The sequence below is a fragment of the Cucumis melo genome, chromosome 7, assembly GCF_025177605.1.
Source record: "Cucumis melo cultivar AY chromosome 7, USDA_Cmelo_AY_1.0, whole genome shotgun sequence".
In the NCBI taxonomy this organism is placed as follows: Eukaryota; Viridiplantae; Streptophyta; class Magnoliopsida; order Cucurbitales; family Cucurbitaceae; genus Cucumis; species Cucumis melo.
Genome location: NC_066863.1, coordinates 28928185 through 28946626, shown reverse-complemented (window position 1 = coordinate 28946626; position 18442 = coordinate 28928185). Strand labels below are relative to the sequence as shown.

Sequence of the window (18442 nt, the reverse complement as noted above, 5' to 3'; positions counted from 1 at the left end):
TGTTCACTAAAATAAAGTCTATTAAATTAGGTCTCAACATCATTACCTCTTCGATAGCTCAGTTATGAAAGCTTTTAGTCTATTTTACAGCACAATTAGAAGGAAATACACTACTATAAAAATGAGAACAAAATGGGATGATGAAAATCAAACTTTACTATGAGTTCAATGATAATTATGGTAACCGGGATCTGAAGATTTCTTCTATTCCTGCTTAAGACAACTGATCTGATTGTATTAATTAGGTCGCGGTGGGGTAGAATTTCCAGCAAGTACGAGATGACAGTATTCTACAAACAATCTCCTGTACTAAGCATTGAATAATATAGCAGGTGGCTTTCGGCCAAGTTTCACTATCCTATTTCTTCGCATAGGTTATCAACATCGAATTTTGTGGGTTCATCTTGAAACCTTGTAGTGCTTGCATGGCGACTGTTGATTGTACCTCATCACCGTATTCTACAAATGCAATACCTGGCTTTGCTTCAACCATTCGAACCTCCTTGAAACCAGGATATTGACAGAAAAGCATTTGTAGCATCATTGGAGTTGTCTCGTGTGGAAGATTTTGTACAAACAAAATGCTATTGGGTGGGGCAGGTGCCTCCGGCACCATAACTCCACCTGAATAAGGTACTTGAGAGTGCTGCACCATTCAGAAGAGGGAAGGGAAAGGAGAGTGTCCGTCAGCAATAAATACTTTCCAATTAATAAACATAATTCGGTACACAAATTATTCAAATGATGAAAGTCAACAAAGATGTGCCGCCTTAAAATGCTCAGTCAATAGATAAAAGGCATACAAGAGTACATCCACTCATGCAGACACCACCCACCAAGTCCCAGAAATTAAAGTGTTGAACCATGGCAAAGGGTTCTTTAACAATCATGATATCATGAATCCATGATATATGAAATGACCAAAGTAATAAATGCAAATAAACCCCAATATACGTTTTTTATATACATATGCTTCTCTCAGCGCAAGAAACTAAAAAGGCAGATAAAATTCAAAAGAATTACTGAAATTGACAATAGATTCACTACGTGGGAAGGAGTTAAAGAATGATGTGCTTTCTATTTCACAGAGTACCATACAAATTAGTGAAAAGAGTGAGAAATGAGAAATGATGTGAGCATCATTCTTAATAAGCAAAATTGGCCTCAAGAAGTGAAGTTCTGTCTCTTTACCTTCCACTACTCTTGTTCTTTATGATCTTATACTTTAGAATTACAATCAAGTCAATGAAGCACTTAGAATACACTTTTTAACCACAGAGAAAAAAATAACATCTTAAGTGACTTCGTTGGAGAATCAATCTAAGTCTCAAATCTGAAGTTAGAGATGGAAATATTATGGAAGACCACTATGCAATGGAATGCAAATCATGGAATATTCCAAAGACTAATGCTTAGGAATTAAATAGAGATACTTACCGCTGTTGCACCATAAGCTCCAGCAAAAGCAGGATTCAGACCCATCCCAGCTTGATTCGCATCATGCTGCTCTTTCTTCTTCCTCCCTGCCACATCAAGAGAATGAATAAATCTTGATCAAATATGTTACATAAATAATAAGGTAAGAGAACAAAATGACAAAATAAAAATAAGTGTTCAAGGTACTTGGAAGTTGGTCCCTCCCTCTCTTGATAACTCTCTGACCCTAAACCGGTTACTAAAACGTTACTTGCCTTTCTCGTTCCCTTAACCTTCAGTTATAACCATACTTCATAATAAACTCTCCTAGCTATTGCCTAATATACCCTTATAATAATATAAGGGAAATCCTATCAAGTTTTATCAGACGAAATGCTGATACAAATCTTCATGTACCGAACTGTTCAAACATATTCAAATTTGAACTGTCAAATAAAAAAGAAAGACAAACTATACCCTTTTCCTCGTGCCTCTTTCGTTTCTCCCGAGGAACAAATGTACCGTCAGACTTTGCAATTATATCTGATTTTGTCTTCGCATATTGTATTCTCTACAAGATTGCAAAACAACATCACTTAGCTTCATATTGCACCATAGCTTCATATTGCACCATACTCCCACAAAAAAACTTTGTCCAGCTAACAAAAGTTGAATGATAGAACAGAGCAATAAATAATATAAAAAGCCATCTGTACTTTATACCATGGCAAAATATACGAAGCCGACTAATCATTTTCATAAACACAAAGAAAATACGTAAATTAGCCACCAGATCTACAAACAATAAATGCTAAACAGATATAGAATTTTCAAAAGATTTGCAGAAGCCATGTTTGACAACGCCTTGATGTGCGTCAAACTGTTAAGAACCAATGTCATAAAGCTTAGGTGAAATAAATTCAAACGCCTGCAATGTGATACATTTAAGAAGTATACACTTCAAGATCAACTGCTTAGGGCATATTCTATTACATGGTTGATCATTCAAACAATAGTTGTTCTTTAACCTCTCCGGAATAATATCGGCTATGAAAATCCAATGTATATGTAGACCAGAACATCAGTTAGGCAATGACCCAGATTATTTAACAGCCACTTGTAAGTAAATCTCAACTGTTTAAGATAAGATGAAACATAATCTAAAGAAAATTCCTATTCGTTGCTCAGAAGAATATATCGGCACTTTCTAATTCATCACTATCGCTTTAATTAGCATAAGTGCTCAGTAAGGTTTAAGTCTAGCCCTTCATCTTCACCCTGAATTTAACAAAAATAAATTAAAAATCTCGAAATTGAAAAAAAAAAAGAAAAAGAAAAAGCAAGAACATTACCATAGGCTTATCATAGAAAGGAAAACCCTGCATCTGTCTAAGCGCATTAGTCGCAGAAGATACTTCTTCGAACACAACCCAAGCCTGTCCCTTGTGCTTCAAGGTCTTGAAAGCTAACACTTCCAAAATCTTCCCGAACTGCGAGAACACCGCGTTCAGCGACTTCTTCAGCTCTGCTCCACCAAGGAGGAAAAAAAATAAAATAATCATAACATAATTCAGAGCATTAAAGAAGTTTCCACATCCCGCTGCACTCAATAATACCTTCCAGCTTGATTTTCTCGTTGAGATTGTTAATGTATATGGTCATGTTGGGAGGAACTTCGTTGCCAGTGGTGGTGACCTCCGCCATTTCTTTCACCTTTGTCAGCGGAATAGAAATGCTCTAATGGAGAAGCGGAGAAGGTCGAAAGGAAAGGAACGAGGTCTGGGTTCGATACATGCAATGCCACTCCGCTCGCAAGAGGTCTGGCCGGTCAGGCAGTGACTGAAAAAGAAAGCCCTAACTTCGGATGAAGAAGAAGAAGCAGTAGCCTGCTAGTGATTTTGGGCTTTCCCTTATTGGGCTTCCTTTTTGGGCCTACAGCAAAACTCTTATTTTTAGCTTATTTCAAATATACAATATAATGCATACTCCAAATTTTAATTTTAGTATCATTTATATGAAGTTTATATACTCTCCCTTCTTTGTTTTATATACACATCTATATTTAGTTGTTACGATGCTCAATAATTTTTATTCATCGTCGTTTTTTCTTTCTTGTTATCATCTTTACTATATTTATCCAAATTAAAAATAGTCTACACTCAAAATAAAAGTTATTATAATCTAAATTAAATAACTTTGCATTATTCTTGACATATACTTCGTAATTTTTTTTTTTGGGCCAAAATACTAAAGAAAATAGAAATATAAAAATTTTCGAGGTGGAGGAATTTAAACAAAGAAAACAATTGATTTTCAACCTACACTATGTCAAATGAGGTATCAGCACAAGTGGATTTAAATGTTTGAACTTTCTTCCATGAGAAAGTAGTTTCGAGGAGGGTGCAAGAGAGAAAGTGAAAGAATAACAAGTTGGGTGTTCGTATTTGAATTGTGGAATGGCCAAGGAAAAGTTTGATTCTCAGTTTGACTATTTCTTCAACTTCTTACGCCACATACGACCCACTGCTCACCACTTTTCTTTAATACGTATCTATGACGTATTGTAATTAATAGATAGATATTACACTCTTAAAATAATCTTTGTTTCAAATTATCTTTGATATCAAATTTAGTCAAAATTAGACCTTTAAAATTACTTAATTGTATAAACGATCTTTATGATCTAAGGTTTAATTTCTACGATTATGATAAGTATAAGTATCTAATGTTTGGACTCAATTTCTGAAGTATTAATGATCACTACCAACGTATTATGAAAGTGGGTTTTGGAGTTTAGAGAAGTAAAACTTAAATTTTGAAAACTAAAAACAAAATAATATGGTGAGGAAGGAATTTAGAAAAATGAATGAAGAGAAAGGTAGAAGGAAGTTGATAAAGTGAATGACAAACACGTGGCATCAAAGCTTCTTCTATATTTGGAGTCCTAAACCCACTCGGTTTGACTATATATATTTTCACTTTCCTGGTCACTTCCACCATCTTCAAAATTCTTGCATTATAAAAGAAAACGAACTGTCTTTCCATTTCTCACACTCAAATTGCGACACACACAAAAACACCCACAACTCCCTTTTTTTCTTTCTAAACCCAAAACATTCATTTCAAATTAATCAACCATGCCTTTGCCTTCATCTTTCTCCACCCTCAGTACCCTCTCCACTCTCTTCAGGTTTGTTCAAATAATCTCTCTCTCCCCCTTTTCTTTCCACTTCCTTCTACTTAGTTAAATTATAAATTTAGAAAAATTAATTATTGATCATGTGTGATCCTACAGGCGGGGATACGCGACGGCGTCTGCAGAAGGAGTTGCGGCTAGAATTAGCAGCATTATGAAGAAGAAGGAAGAATCTTTAAGAATTGGTAGAGAGAAGATGGCAGTGTCGTGGGTTCCAGACCCCGTTACCGGTTATTATAGACCGGAGAACTGTGGGGCGGAGATGGACGCTGCCGATCTCCGGGCAATGCTCCTAAACCCAACAACAAAGTAATTTATTTAATCAATCTGTAAAGCTAATTAAGAACGTAGAATCGAGAGGTTTAGCGTGAGAGGAATTAGGATTGGATAATATTGTTGGGAGAATTACATGCCACAACACAAATTGGTGAGGTACACAAGCAGATAGGTAGTATTACTCCAGGATCAACCAAAATATTTTTCTTACCATCTTTGGAAGTGTCTGCTGTGCTGTTACAATTATTACTATTAGTTCAATAAAATTTTTACATATATAGTTGTGGATCCAAGATTTCATGTCACATAGAGCATTAATTTTGTATAAAGTTTATAATTTAGCTTATAAATTTTTATTTATATACCATAACACTAATGTTCTTATTTTGTATCTAACAAATTTTTTAAATTTTAATTTTATATCTAATAAAAATGATAAAAAAAATATTATAAAAGATAAAAGAATGTCGACAGAAAATATTTACATAATATGAATATAAGATTCATTTTCTATTGGTGATAGAAATTTTGTTAGGTTTCGTAAATATTTTAGTCATTTTGTTATATTTAATTAAAAATATTAAAATCAATGTATAAATAGGTTAAAAATTTTAAAATTGAGAGTTGATTGACATAAAATTAATTCTCTAATAAAATAATAAATTTTAAAAAAAATTTAAAATGTACATATTCGTTACATCTCTTAAAACTATAATTTAAATATTTATTTGATACATTTTTTTTTAAAAAAAATTGAAATTATTTACAAAATATTTAAAAAATCACAAAATAAAAAAAATAGATACATTTTGTAACACTTTATAAATAATTTCAAATTTTTTTGTTTCGCTAATCACCAAAGTTTCTCCTTATTTATTGTGTATAATTAATATTTTAAAAACTATATTCGTAATTTATTATTAGCAAAAATATAATTTTAAATGTATTGAAATATAATATCTAAATTACCGAGTATCAATTTATGTTATATACAATTTTTTTTTTGGTTTATACGATTTAGAATTTATTCAATTTTAACTAATTCATGTATTTTAATGAAATGTATAATTTTAATCGTAAAAGTAATTAAGTCATTTCAACCTTCTTATTTACAAATATAACATATTATTAATTTAATAGAGACTCATTGTTGTGATTTAAAACACGGAATTCTTTTTAATTTATAATGTAAAAAAGTATTTATTTTAATTATTTGATAACAAATAATTAACAGAAGTATAAATATGTATTAAATAGGTAAAAGAAAATCGTATGTTGGAGTTGCTTTGGGTTTAACAGAACTAACTTTATATAAATTTATACGAAAACTTTGAATCATCGAATAATATTTTTTGACGTAAATAAAATAAATAAAAACAATATGAATCCTTAAATATTAAAATTGAAACGGAAGAAGAAACAGATTAGGAAAAGGAATATAATATAGAAAGAATCGTATATTTAGGAATATTTTCTTAACTTTAACTTAAATCCAAATTTCCATATAACTTTTCCTATTTCCAAATTCTTTCCGGTTTTATATTTCTCTTCATATAAATACTCGCTGGGTATTTCCATATTTTCTCACTCAAATTCTGTGAAAGAGAGAGAGCTCAAGACACGTAAAACAATACATACGCCTTTCCTTTTTCTCCCTTTAAACTTTTCGACAAGCAACACACAAAATTCTCATAAACTAAAGTGATATCGACGACGATGGCACCTCGCTTCTCCTCCGCCGTCAAGATCGTACCCGGTCTCGTTTTAGATGGCTTTCTCAACGCTATCATCAGGTAATATATATATATATATATATATATACTTGTTTTTACCATTTGATGGTTATTAGAATGATGAACGAAACAGCTTAGAATTTTACGAAAAAGTAGTATTTTTTTTTTACGTGGTGTGTGGTTGAACAGGCGTGGATATACGGCGGAAGCAATGGCAATGGCGGCGTCAGAAAGAGTGACGTCTACCTCGGCTGGGGGAGGAGTACTTCCGGCGGCAGGAAGCGATGGAGTGATGAAGAAAGAAGAATCAGAAAGGAGTACTACTGAGAAGGCCGCAGCGGCGTGGATGCCCGACCCGGTTACCGGCTACTATCGACCGGAGAACTACGTGGATGAGATGGACCCCGTGGATCTTCGTGATAAGCTATTGAAGGCGAGAAGAAATACAATTAATTGAACGAAAGGAATACGAATAAGAGAGAAACAAAGTTTTGGATGCGCCATTGATGAAGAGAGCCATAGCTTGAGATTTGATCGTAAAGGATTTAGATATGGATATCTTTTTCAATTCTATATCAATTAATTTGAAATATCATACCCTCATTTATCTTTATATATCAATATTGATCTAGCACATATTAATTATCTTCATTTTAAACAAATTTCTCTATTTTCTTTTTCAACTTCAACTTACACGTGAATTTTTCGATACTCCAAACATTTTACCCTTCAATTAATTGATTGATTTTCGCCTTCTTTCGCATAGAAAAACTACGAATGATAATACAATAGTAATAGTTAACAACAATTTAATAAATAAATAAAAAATAGTTAGATAAATGACAAAAACCACTCTAACTAAAGTTTGTAAATTTATTTGTCTACATAACACATAAATGGCAAAATGGTTATATCGCCCTCCCAAAAAAATTAAGATGATTTTGAAAACAAAATATAAATACGAGAGAAGACAAATATGGAAAAATATATATATCATATTCATACGCCTAATTAAATGACTTTTTTCAAAACAATTGTATTTTCAAAATCTAGATGATTTTATACATAATATATTAATAAAAGAACTTTTTGTTAAAAATAGAACATAGGATAGAGGACTATAAGAACTGTATGTTATCTTGTGGCAAGAACAAGACAAATACTTAAACATTTGAAGCTATAAAGCAGGGCTCCTGCATCTAAAAACTCAACGCTTGATTTAAGTTCAGAAGTGGCAGGAAGAAGAGATACTTCGAAACATTTGAAGTACTGGTAGACGGTTTGGATTCAACCTTAACTCAACAATCCTTGACATTGCTTAGTAGTCAAAGAAGAAAGTGAAAAAACAAGATTAATAGTTTTAGGTTCAGCTGCTTCAGGTTTCATCAATAGTATCGAGCACGAATTTGACTGAAGAAGAAGAATTCACAGTAGGATGCATCGGATTCAAAGAAGGATTCGCAGAAACATTAGGGTTTAAGGTAATTGAAGCGGATGATCAACATCGTCGTTAGCCATGGTGAACACAAGATGAACATCTCATAAAAAAAAGTGCGAAAATTTTCATCTGATACCATACTGACCAATGAAGGAGAGCCACTAGGATCGACCCAACATGGGGTGGCAATGCTGTTGGGTGAAATGGAATGGAAATGACTTTCGAGCTTTCGTACTTTGTGATTCTAAAAAAGTTAAATTGTAAAGATCTTTAATTTCGAACCGTATCACTGTCGTTTTTCTTTTGGGTTGGATAATTAAACTTCTGTATATGAAAATTTTGTTTTGGATATTGTCTATTTCCCTTAGTTTTACTTCCCTTTTTTAAACAAAGATGGAAAAATTTTGTCAGTTATTTAATCCAATCATAATTTGATTGAATTTGGAGGCCAATGAGGCCTAAACCCACCAACGAAATCATCTTTCCATTATGTTCATAATATTATTGGATTATGTTCAGTAAACATCAAACTAAATAACCCACTTTTCTGACGATTGTGATTCATTTATTACATTTCCCTTCGCCAAACTACCCACAAACTGGCTGAAATTGGAAAAGAAGAAGAAGAAGATCTAATAACATGAAACGATAATGGAAAGGATAAGCTGAGGAATACTGACAAATTCAGAATTTGGTGATGAAATCATAGATGAGAGAACTTATTTCATCGGGTTTTTCTTGGTTAATGAAGTGAGCTGCTCCTTCTATCACCACCACATCTTCCAGAAGCGGTACGTCCTTCTTGAATCCGCCGCCGTGGATATACTCCTTTGCACCTGGAAAATTGTACACCAAATCCAAATCCCCCACTATAAATTTCGTCGGAACTTTGATCTGTGCTCTGCTCCATGGCCCGGTGAGCTCCCAAGTTCTGCAATATAATCAATCAATAAACACACGTAAAATCGGTTTCTAAATCATCCATAACATAGCATAGAATTCGAATTTGTGAATCCTTACATGTCAAGGGCACGATAGTAGTTGAATCCGCCGGTGAAGCCAGTTTTGGAGAATTTGGAGGCGAAATACTCAATATCTTCCTCTGTTAACCACGAAGGTAAGATTTCTGGAGTCTCCAGCAGTGTTTTGAATCCGTTAGGTATAATCGCAGGGCGTGGATCTCTCATCGTCAGGAATTTCTTCATCATCGTAGCCGTATCTACAGATCCAAAATCGGCTTCCGCTACTCCAGGTTCCTGTTCCGCAATTCATCAGTTCATTTAATGCGATAAAACTCATTCAATTTCATCTTTTAAATTGGCGATTCGTCAGTTGACCCAATGCGACCTAAGCCACTCAATTTCAGAGATTACAGAGGAAGTCAAAGAGTCAACCGCATTCACCTGAAATTTACAAATGTAGAAATCATCGCCCAGGTACCGTCGGGTAACGGCAAGAGGCGAGCCCGCGGGATTACGAGGAGTGTAATGAACACTCAAGTTGACTAAAGCCTTGACTCGATCTGGCCTGAAAAGGCAAAAGTACCAGGCCATCATAGCGCCCCAATCGTGGCCAACCAAAAAAACTTGATCGATTCCGAGATGATCGAGAAGGCCAATAAGGTCGCCAACGATGTGGTGAGGGGTATAGGAGGAGGGAGAGGGCGGGGCATCGGAGTCGCCGAAGCCGCGGAGGTCAGGAGCAATGGCTCGGAAGCCCTTGGAAGCGAGAAAGAGAAGCTGGTGGCGCCATGAGTACCAGAGCTCGGGGAAGCCGTGGAGGAATAGGACGACGGGACCTGAGCCAATGGAAGCGAAGTGGATGTTAATGCCATTGGTAGAGATGGTTGAGTGCTGGATTTTGTCCATTGATGTGGTTTTGTTTTGTTTATCCGTTGTTTGGTTGGGTTAATTTAACGACGCCGGTGGTGTAACACGAACCTTCCTGTTAAATTATATATATCGCTTACGTTGGCACCTTCCACGTTCCTATTATTTTAACCATATGCTTACCTTTCTTTTCTCTTCTAATTCACAAATTTTAAAATGAAAATGTGTGTAGGTCATTAATTAATTATTTTGGTCCAATGGTCAACTTTTTTTTTTTAATTATTATTATTATTTGTTTAACCTTTTTACTCGGATTTAAAAAATCAAATCAAAATTTGTTGGTTTATATATTATAGTTATACAATTAGTAACTCCTCAACTATTTAATCACTTTTAGCTCACTTTAGATATGAAACTCTCTCTTAAGATAACTTAGACTCCCTCTAAATTGTAATATTAATGTGCCAAGAATGTACTTTTAGGCTCTCCTTAAATTATGAGACTCCTTCTTTCTTAAGATATTTCGATAAAAAAAAAATTGAAAAGAAATAAATGAAGAAGATAGATCGGTAGAAAATTCACAACTAAAATTTATTGGTATTAATACAATACAATAATTGTATAAATAAGTTTTCTCTGCATTTATTGCATAAACATATGATGTCTTTAATTTCCAACTTACAACAAATGCAATATAGATTTGACATGCATGTTTTAACATGGTAGGATGAAAAATATAGCATTAATTAACTACATATGCAGCCAAGAAAAAAATAATCAAGAAAATAGAAATAATTGCGAAAAAAAAATGGTGTGATTCAAGCTAATCTATACTATACCGAAAAAGGATCAAGAATGTTTGAAAGATGTTTTTACACCATTCTACCTTTTAATTTTGCCATAAATCATCAATGGTCATTTTCAAGACCATTTTTCAATGTTTTTTATGGTTGATTTTCAAACATCTAATTATGAGGTTTGATTCTATATATCTATGTTAGAAAAATGAGAAATCCCTTTCCAAAAATAAATAAATAAAAAAATCAAAATTAAATGTAATTGGACTAATTAATGGTCTATGTATTTGTGGAAAATTAATTAAATACATTTTGACTCATCTCTTCAAGCAATATTGGATCCACACTCTCTTCAACCTCTCTCTCTCTCTCTCTCTCCCCTCTCACCTCCATCTCTATCTTCAACCACCCTCTCAGCTCCCTTCAACCACTCGCCCTGTCTTCGTAGTTTGAAAGATAAACCGGAGATGCATATAAAGATATTATATTTAAAAACTAGTGGATATTAAGAGGGTAAAGGATATTATTAATCCGACCAAATTGGAGATTTAGTAAAAGTAGAAATATTTTTAAGCAGGAGAAGTTGATGTTGAGAACTTGTTGATGAAGTGATAAATGAGAGAGTTGATTTGATGGGGTTTTTCTTGGTGGATGAAATGAGCTGCATCTTTTATGACCACCACTTCTTCAAGAAACGGGACGTCTTTCTTGAACTCTCCGCCGTGTATGTATTGTTTGGCACCCGGAAAATGATACACCAAATCAAGATCCCCCACTATGAATTTCACCGGAACTTCTATCTTTGATCCATTCCATGCTGCCGTCAGTTCCCATGACCTTCACCCCCCACAGATATAATATATACAATATGATTGATTGGTAAAACTTGTTAGATTCAAGCAGTATGGCTTTTTTTCCCAATAATTCTTACAGGTTAAGTGCTCGATAATAATTGAATCCTCCAGTGAAACCTGTTTTGGAGAATTTGGTAGCGAAGAAATCAATATCCTCCTCTGTTAACCAACAAGGCAATGGATCTGGAGTTTCCATTGAACTAAACCCCTTCTCTTTTGTAAAAATTAATGGCGCCTCAGGATCTCTCATTCCCATGAATTTCTTCATCATTGTCGCTGTATCAACACGTCCAAAATCCGCTTCCGCAACTCCAGCTTCCTACTCCCCGACCACCGATTCAATTTCAAACATATCCATTCAAATCCAAACCTATTATAACTCAATATCCATTACACAATAAATAAAATTTTTCTGACCTGAAATTGACAGATGTAGAAATTATCGCCGGCCACAGCTCGAAATCCGTCAACGAAACTGATGGATGGATGGCGTTTTATATAATAAACGCTCAAATTCACTAAAGCCTTCACTCGGTCTGGCCTGAACAAGCAGAAGTACCAGGCGATCATGGCACCCCAATCGTGGCCGACTAAGAAGACTTTTTCGAGTCCGAGATGATCGAGGAGGCCGATGAGGTCGCCGATGAAGTGGAGGAAGGTGTAGGAGGAAGGAGACGGTGGTGCGTCGGTGTCGCCGAATCCGCGGAGATCAGGGGCTAGGGGCTCGGAAGTCTTTGGAGGCGAGGAAGAGGAGCTGGTGACGCCAGGAGTACCAGAGCTGTGGAAAACCATGAAGGAAGAGTACCGCCGGGCCGGAGCCGATCGATGCAACGTGCATGTTAATGCCATTGGTGGGAATTGTTGTGTGCTCTATCTTTTCCATTCTTACTCTGTTTTTCCTATATGTTCTTTTCTAACTCTTTTATATCTTTATACCCTCTTTTATCTCAAGGCTCCGTACATTATAAAGGTCTGGGTCTTTACCTTTCGGGTCTATACTAAATTCATCTATCTATAAGTTTATCTTTTCTTTATACCTTGGTAAGATGCTTCCAAGAATGGACCTAACTAGTTTACAGGTATTAACTTTAATTGCTTGATTGTAGTACGCACAAGTTTTGTTTTTACTTAGTATGATACTTTGGACCTTTCAAAATGTTCTTTTCATCATTGTTAGTCATAAAAAGATCTATATATTGAACTAATTATATTTAATTTACTATTTACTAATTATATATTGGGAAGGATTAAAAGAGATTGTTTGGAAATAAATTAAAGATATCGAGAATTAGCCGATATTTTGTACCAACAATGAACGGGTGGAAGAGCGGTAGAATATTGTATTGTACATTATAAGGTCATTATTAGAAAAGCCAAAATTGTAGAACTGCCAACTGTGTACTGCAGAAGGCATGAAATTAAAAACAAAAATTGCCAACATTATTGACCACCAACGTTACGTCAAGTATTTGAATCCTTTGAAAATATCAATCACCATTTCACATCATAAAAGTTTCAATAACTGCATGTGTCTATTGTGTCACAAATATATTAGAGGAGGTTACTAAAATATACTTTTAGTCCCAGAAAGAAGAGAAAAATAACCCATCAATTATCTGATTGAAAACTGCTTAGTCGATGGCCAATGGCATAGAGAACACTGTGACGAAGGAAACTTCTGCATCATTGTCAGTCCAACGATTGTAAGATATGATTGCAACCACCATAAAAACTGGACTTTGGAGGATTTCCACAAACTTCTTTTATGTACCATCTTCTTGCCTTTTTTTTATAGAGATTATTTTTTTCCTTCTATGAAGATCTTTTGAAACCTAGTCATATATGTTTGTGGTCTTACTTATTTTTGCAAGGATGATCTCTTTATTTTGAAGAGTCTAAAGATGTGTAAGTGTTAAGGGTTTGAAAGTTTTTTCACAGTAAAATACCTGGATCCACTATTTTTAATTTGTTTGTGTACCTTATTGTTGAAAGTGTTGTGAATTTATGATCTTCTAGACTAGGACATTGGACTGTAATCATTATGTTGTAATGTGTCATTGTGAATAAAAATAGTTTATTTCATACTTAGGGGGAATCTAAGCTCGATTTCACTGCAAGGATCTCATACTAAGCTTAATCATGATGGTGAGTGAAGATCGCACTTGAGAACCTACTCACAAAAGGGATCTTATATAAGAAGCTTATGTGAGGAGCTTTATTATTGACATGATCTTTAGTTTAATAAGTTATATGTAAGCCAGTTAAGAGAAAATTTATCAAATAAATATTTTGCTTTTATTGCTAAACTCTTTATGTAATAAAATTCTCTTTCCATCAAACTCACAACCATCTAGATTTAGATGATATTGCACCAACTTAGGTTACTAATCTCTATCTTTTGTTATATTGTTTGATAATAATTATTCGTTTGTTAGTCCAACATGTTACATTATTGTGTTTAAACTTTAGATCGACTTCGTTCTTTTTTCAAATGAGTTTTCAAAAATTACAAAATATGAGTCAAATAAACTTTTAAATGTGTACCCATTTTAAAATTAATCATTTGACTTTTTTAAATACATAAAGGGATTTTTATAAGGTCGAGCATTCCTAAGAATATGTAATGATGTAATTTGTAGGGAGTTTTATTAATGGAAGAACATTTGTTCAAGAAATCAATCAGACGGAAAAGAAAAATATCATTAAAAAGCAAACCGAAGCATATGTGTGTGTGTATATATATATATACACACACTTGGACTTGTTAAAATCCTTATTATTCTATACACATACACAAATGAAAAAAAAAAAAGGGTAAAGGGAAGACACGCAAATCAATCCCACACGACAACTTATTAGCTTATATATATAAAAACACATATATAGAAGTTGAAAAGGGAAGGAAACGGAGAAAAGATGAGAATCAACAGAAGTTTCTGAAGAAATCATGAATGTGGGAGTTGATTTCAACAGGCCTTTCTTGGTTGATGAAATGAGAAGCGTCTCCTATAACGATCACTTCTTCCAAACCAGGTACATCCTTTTCGAAGGCGTCGCCGTTGATGTAGTCTTGAGCTCCTGGAAAATGGTAAGTCAGATCCAAATCCCCCACGATGAACTTCACTGGTACCTTTATTTCTGCCTTTGTCCATGGCGCTGTCAGCTCCCAAGTCCTGTTATTTCAAACTCAAAACAACACATTTATTCATTCATCATCCCCACAGTCCGAGACTATAAGAAAATAATGCAGAAGGATTGTTACCGGTCAAAAGCTCGGTAATAGTTGAGACCGCCGGTGAAGCCAGAATGTGAGAACTTTTGAGCATAATAGTCAATATCTTTGGGAGTGAGCCACGGTGCTAGAGACGGGGGTGGGACACCTTCAAATTTCACTTCGCCAGGCAAATATGGAGCCGATGGGTCCCTATTTGACATCACGTTTTTGAAAAACTCTCTTATATCCACCGATGCAAACTCCTTCTCTGCCTTTCCCGGTTCCTGTTGATTTTAGTTTCAACACACACACACACACACATCATTCAAGATAACCACGTTTTTGAAAATCTAATTGATTCAAAGTTTGTAGGACAGAGTAAGAAAATGACCTGAAATCGGACCATATAAAACTGGTCACCAAGAACAGCCTTGAAGCCTTCAATAAATGACATTTTTGGATTTCTAGGGAAAAATTGGACGCTCAAGATTACGGACGCTTTGATCCGATCTGGCCTGAATAAACAACAGTACCATGCAATTAAGGCACCCCAATCATGGCCCACTAACAACACCTTATCTATCCCAAACTCATCGAGTAGTCCCACCACATCCCCCACGATGTGTAGGGCGGTGTAGCTGTCGGACGACGGTGGCGCGTCGGAGTCACCGTACCCGCGGAGGTCCGGTGCGATGACGCGATAGCCGGCGGAGGAGAGGAAAAGGATCTGGGAGCGCCAGGAGTACCATAGCTCTGGGAAGCCGTGGAGGAGGAGGACGGGCGGGCCGGTTACTGGGCCGGCGGTGGCCACGTGGAGGTTTACGCCGTTGGTTTGAACGTTGGTGTGCTGGATGGTTTCCATTGATCGGATGTCTGGGGATTGGTTGAAGTGGTGGGTTTGTTTAAATAGAAATGAATTTGAAGAGAATTGTGAATTGAAATCGTTGGAACTGTTCATATGTTGATTTCTTTGGAAGCTTTTGTCATGTCAAGCTAATGTCATAATGACATCTTGAATAGCAGAAAGATCCGATTTTTCTTTCTTTCTCGATTTGAATTATTGTGTTATTCATGTTTCTATTTTTTTTCCAACCGACGTTAAAGCTAAAATTTTCTTCCGAGTTCATAATTGGAATTGACTGTGTGTTGATCAAAAGGAAAAACAAAATCTGGATGGATTATATTCTTTGCTTCTTAGGTTGATTAATCAATATATTTATGTTTACTGAGTAATTCTTGCTTAGGAATGTAATTAAGTTGAAGAAGAGATGTGAATTTAGTGCACAATATGAACCACTTGTATAAATAATTCATATATGAACATCTTTTTGAAAAAAGACTAAATACATTAATATAACTTTCAAATTTAAAGTGTTGTTCGTTAGGGTAAGATTCGATCGTAAATTTAATAACTCAAATAACCTTCTTATTAAAGAAAGATTCATTTGATATGTAACTCATTTGTTCTTTAAAACTATTTTTTTAAAGATGTTAAAAAAAACAAAAACAAAAAATTAAAAAGGTTACCACCGACCTTAGAATTCCATTCTAATTAAGTAAAATGTGAATAATGTAAAATCTTTGTTTAATTATTTTAATATAATAATAAGTTAAGATTATTGAATACATAATTATTTTAAAAACTTTATTTAATACATATTTTATTTTATTTTATTGACAAGTCTTTTAATTTGACATTTTTTTTTTGAATGAAATTATTGAGGAAGGATTATAAATATTTCCCTCCTACAAAGGAGAGAATTAAACGACCTAAAATATAATAAAAAGAATTACGTTAGATGCTATTTCTTCCTTGTAAGTTTCTTATTTATTAATTTTAATATTGCCAATGCAAGATTTTGTGGGATAAGGTTAGATGGGTTTAGTCAACTGATCTTGCTGGCTTCTTAGATGGTGTGCTTCTTTTTTCTTTAGAAAAAATGGTACTTAATTAGGATAAAAGAAGAGAAGAGGTATATAGGTTTGGACTGTAAGGAAATTATACAATATAATATTATAGTTTGGTTTTTTAATTAACAATATATTATTGATTGAAAGCTTAATTATAATTAACAGAAGAAGTTCAAAGTCTTAAATACATAAAATCAAAGAAGAAGATGATCAATAATAGAGACCTACGCTTATGAAAATGTTAGGCAAGTTTGTTATAGAGAGAAAATCAACCACGAAAGAGAGCACACAATAATAGAGGGAGATTACAAAGCATTTATTGATGCACAACAAGAAAATTATGTCTTAACAACCTTCTGATCACACGAGTCAAGGGAAGGGAAGAGAAGAGAAGAGAAGAGAAGCAAAAACTGAGTTTGTTCATTGGTTACAATAGAGAGGCAGAATACATATAACATGTACTACAATAATTGAGCTCCATTTTGGTTCCTTTTTTAGCACTGTTTTGCCTGATCTAATGCTCTGTTATACCTAGCTATTACAGGTATGAGATATGTAAAACACTAAATAAGAACATCAAATTAAGAAACAATCCCAAAGTAAGTTGAGCGAGATAAGATAAGAGAGGATGTTCAGTTCACATCAAAACCCTGAAAGACAAGTTAGAAGCCGGGTGAAGATATAACGTAGGGTGAAGAGTAAGTTGTGGATATCAAATAACTCTTTAAGAGCGCACATTAGTGGAGACTAGAGGGGTTGTTGATTCAATTGCCTCAATTCACAACAAAGTCAACGTGCAGGACAAAGTGTGTTGTAAAATATTGAAGAGAGCCACCGTATGGGATCACCATCATGCATGTTGAGCAAAGTTGTTTACCGGTTACCATAAGTGAAGGTTTAGGCTTGTGATTCTGCAAATTCAGTCGAGAGCATCTAAATCTTAGATATACTTGGTTTGCAATAGAAGCAGATAATTCTCTATGAAACGAGCTTGAATAATCTAAGTAGTACTGAAGACACCCAAGGTCCTTAATATAGTAAAGACACGTTGTTTCTGAAGATATAGTATAGAGTTTCTCGTTGAGGTTTCCATGAAGAAACACATTGCAAACATCAAGTTGTTGGATGGGCGCAGCTAGTGCCATGTAAAGGGCTAAAGTTAAGAACAACCCAAATGCCATATTATATGACACTAATATATAAATTTATTTTTGTATGACTTATGTTCAAGTATGATTTTGTTTCATGTATTATGACGATTATGAATAATTTTTATTACGTATAGAATGATATCATATATTTGTGTTTTAAATTGTTTTATCAAATGTTTAGATTTATGATAAAAAGATTTTGAATTTTTGTTGAAGGATCGAGAAAAGAAAAATATATATTTATCGTAAAAATATAAACCACAAATACATTTTATTATAACTAAAATAATCTACATATGAATACAAATTATTATAACTTAACCATAATAACCCATTTCTTGTCTCCAAATACTCCCTAAAATCAGTTTCACGTTTTTTTACCTTAAAGTTGATAACTTATTTACAAAAATGTCACATCGTTTTGTTTACCAAAATACCGTTAATGATATTTACTTTATTGTCGTTAAACTAAAAACCTTTAATATTTTGTCATTTTCAATATTTATATATATAAGTATGTGTATTATATGTACCATGTGTATCAAGAGTATACAAGTATATATTAGGTGTATTGTATTCTAATGTGTGTATCAAATGTATACGGCATGTATCACTCTGGTTTAGCTT

At 34.1% G+C, this 18442-nt stretch overlaps 5 protein-coding genes and 1 pseudogene across 5 annotated transcripts; 2 read left to right on the top strand and 4 right to left on the bottom strand.

The window, feature by feature from the left end:
* Positions 1-2: 2 nt before the first annotated feature.
* LOC103494765 (U1 small nuclear ribonucleoprotein A) lies at positions 3-3265 on the bottom strand. Its single transcript, XM_008456109.2, has 5 exons — positions 3033-3265; positions 2769-2941; positions 1894-1987; positions 1438-1523; positions 3-646 (listed from the first exon to the last, which is right to left on the bottom strand). The coding sequence occupies exons 1-5, from the start codon at positions 3118-3120 to the stop codon at positions 359-361; spliced, it is 729 nt and encodes a 242-aa protein (XP_008454331.1). The 5' UTR covers positions 3121-3265; the 3' UTR covers positions 3-358.
* A 1189-nt stretch (positions 3266-4454) lies between these two features.
* On the top strand, positions 4455-5181 carry LOC103494763 (protein SENESCENCE-ASSOCIATED GENE 21, mitochondrial-like). The gene is made up of 2 exons (XM_008456107.3): positions 4455-4606; positions 4712-5181. Exons 1-2 carry the CDS (start codon positions 4554-4556, stop codon positions 4923-4925), a joined length of 267 nt encoding a protein of 88 aa, XP_008454329.2. The 5' UTR covers positions 4455-4553; the 3' UTR covers positions 4926-5181.
* Positions 5182-6482: 1301 nt separating this feature from the next.
* On the top strand, positions 6483-7242 carry LOC103494762 (indole-3-acetic acid-induced protein ARG2-like). The gene is made up of 2 exons (XM_017045969.2): positions 6483-6681; positions 6811-7242. Exons 1-2 carry the CDS (start codon positions 6605-6607, stop codon positions 7076-7078), a joined length of 345 nt encoding a protein of 114 aa, XP_016901458.1. The 5' UTR covers positions 6483-6604; the 3' UTR covers positions 7079-7242.
* A 1293-nt stretch (positions 7243-8535) lies between these two features.
* Positions 8536-10811, bottom strand: LOC103494761 (uncharacterized). Its single transcript, XM_008456105.3, has 3 exons — positions 9463-10811; positions 9080-9315; positions 8536-8990 (listed from the first exon to the last, which is right to left on the bottom strand). Exons 1-3 carry the CDS (start codon positions 9925-9927, stop codon positions 8744-8746), a joined length of 948 nt encoding a protein of 315 aa, XP_008454327.1. The 5' UTR covers positions 9928-10811; the 3' UTR covers positions 8536-8743.
* Positions 10812-10937: 126 nt separating this feature from the next.
* Positions 10938-12422, bottom strand: LOC103494760 (uncharacterized; annotated as a pseudogene).
* Positions 12423-14224: 1802 nt separating this feature from the next.
* LOC103494759 (uncharacterized) lies at positions 14225-15668 on the bottom strand. The gene is made up of 3 exons (XM_008456102.3): positions 15145-15668; positions 14802-15037; positions 14225-14712 (listed from the first exon to the last, which is right to left on the bottom strand). Exons 1-3 carry the CDS (start codon positions 15613-15615, stop codon positions 14463-14465), a joined length of 957 nt encoding a protein of 318 aa, XP_008454324.2. The 5' UTR covers positions 15616-15668; the 3' UTR covers positions 14225-14462.
* Positions 15669-18442: the final 2774 nt, after the last annotated feature.

Coding starts and splice junctions, on each gene's coding strand:
- LOC103494765 (XM_008456109.2), bottom strand. CDS start 3,120: ATGGCGGAGGTCACCACCACTGGCAACGAAGTTCCTCCCAACATGACC. Junction 1,988..2,768: donor CTTTCTATGATAAGCCTATG/GTAATGTTCTTG, acceptor GCAATCTTGTAG/AGAATACAATATGCGAAGAC. Junction 1,524..1,893: donor AAAGAGGCACGAGGAAAAGG/GTATAGTTTGTC, acceptor TTGATGTGGCAG/GGAGGAAGAAGAAAGAGCAG.
- LOC103494763 (XM_008456107.3), top strand. CDS start 4,554: ATGCCTTTGCCTTCATCTTTCTCCACCCTCAGTACCCTCTCCACTCTC. Junction 4,607..4,711: donor ACCCTCTCCACTCTCTTCAG/GTTTGTTCAAAT, acceptor GTGATCCTACAG/GCGGGGATACGCGACGGCGT.
- LOC103494762 (XM_017045969.2), top strand. CDS start 6,605: ATGGCACCTCGCTTCTCCTCCGCCGTCAAGATCGTACCCGGTCTCGTT. Junction 6,682..6,810: donor TTTCTCAACGCTATCATCAG/GTAATATATATA, acceptor GTGGTTGAACAG/GCGTGGATATACGGCGGAAG.
- LOC103494761 (XM_008456105.3), bottom strand. CDS start 9,927: ATGGACAAAATCCAGCACTCAACCATCTCTACCAATGGCATTAACATC. Junction 9,316..9,462: donor TCTACATTTGTAAATTTCAG/GTGAATGCGGTT, acceptor ATTGCGGAACAG/GAACCTGGAGTAGCGGAAGC. Junction 8,991..9,079: donor TACTATCGTGCCCTTGACAT/GTAAGGATTCAC, acceptor ATTATATTGCAG/AACTTGGGAGCTCACCGGGC.
- LOC103494759 (XM_008456102.3), bottom strand. CDS start 15,615: ATGGAAACCATCCAGCACACCAACGTTCAAACCAACGGCGTAAACCTC. Junction 15,038..15,144: donor TTTATATGGTCCGATTTCAG/GTCATTTTCTTA, acceptor TAAAATCAACAG/GAACCGGGAAAGGCAGAGAA. Junction 14,713..14,801: donor TATTACCGAGCTTTTGACCG/GTAACAATCCTT, acceptor TTGAAATAACAG/GACTTGGGAGCTGACAGCGC.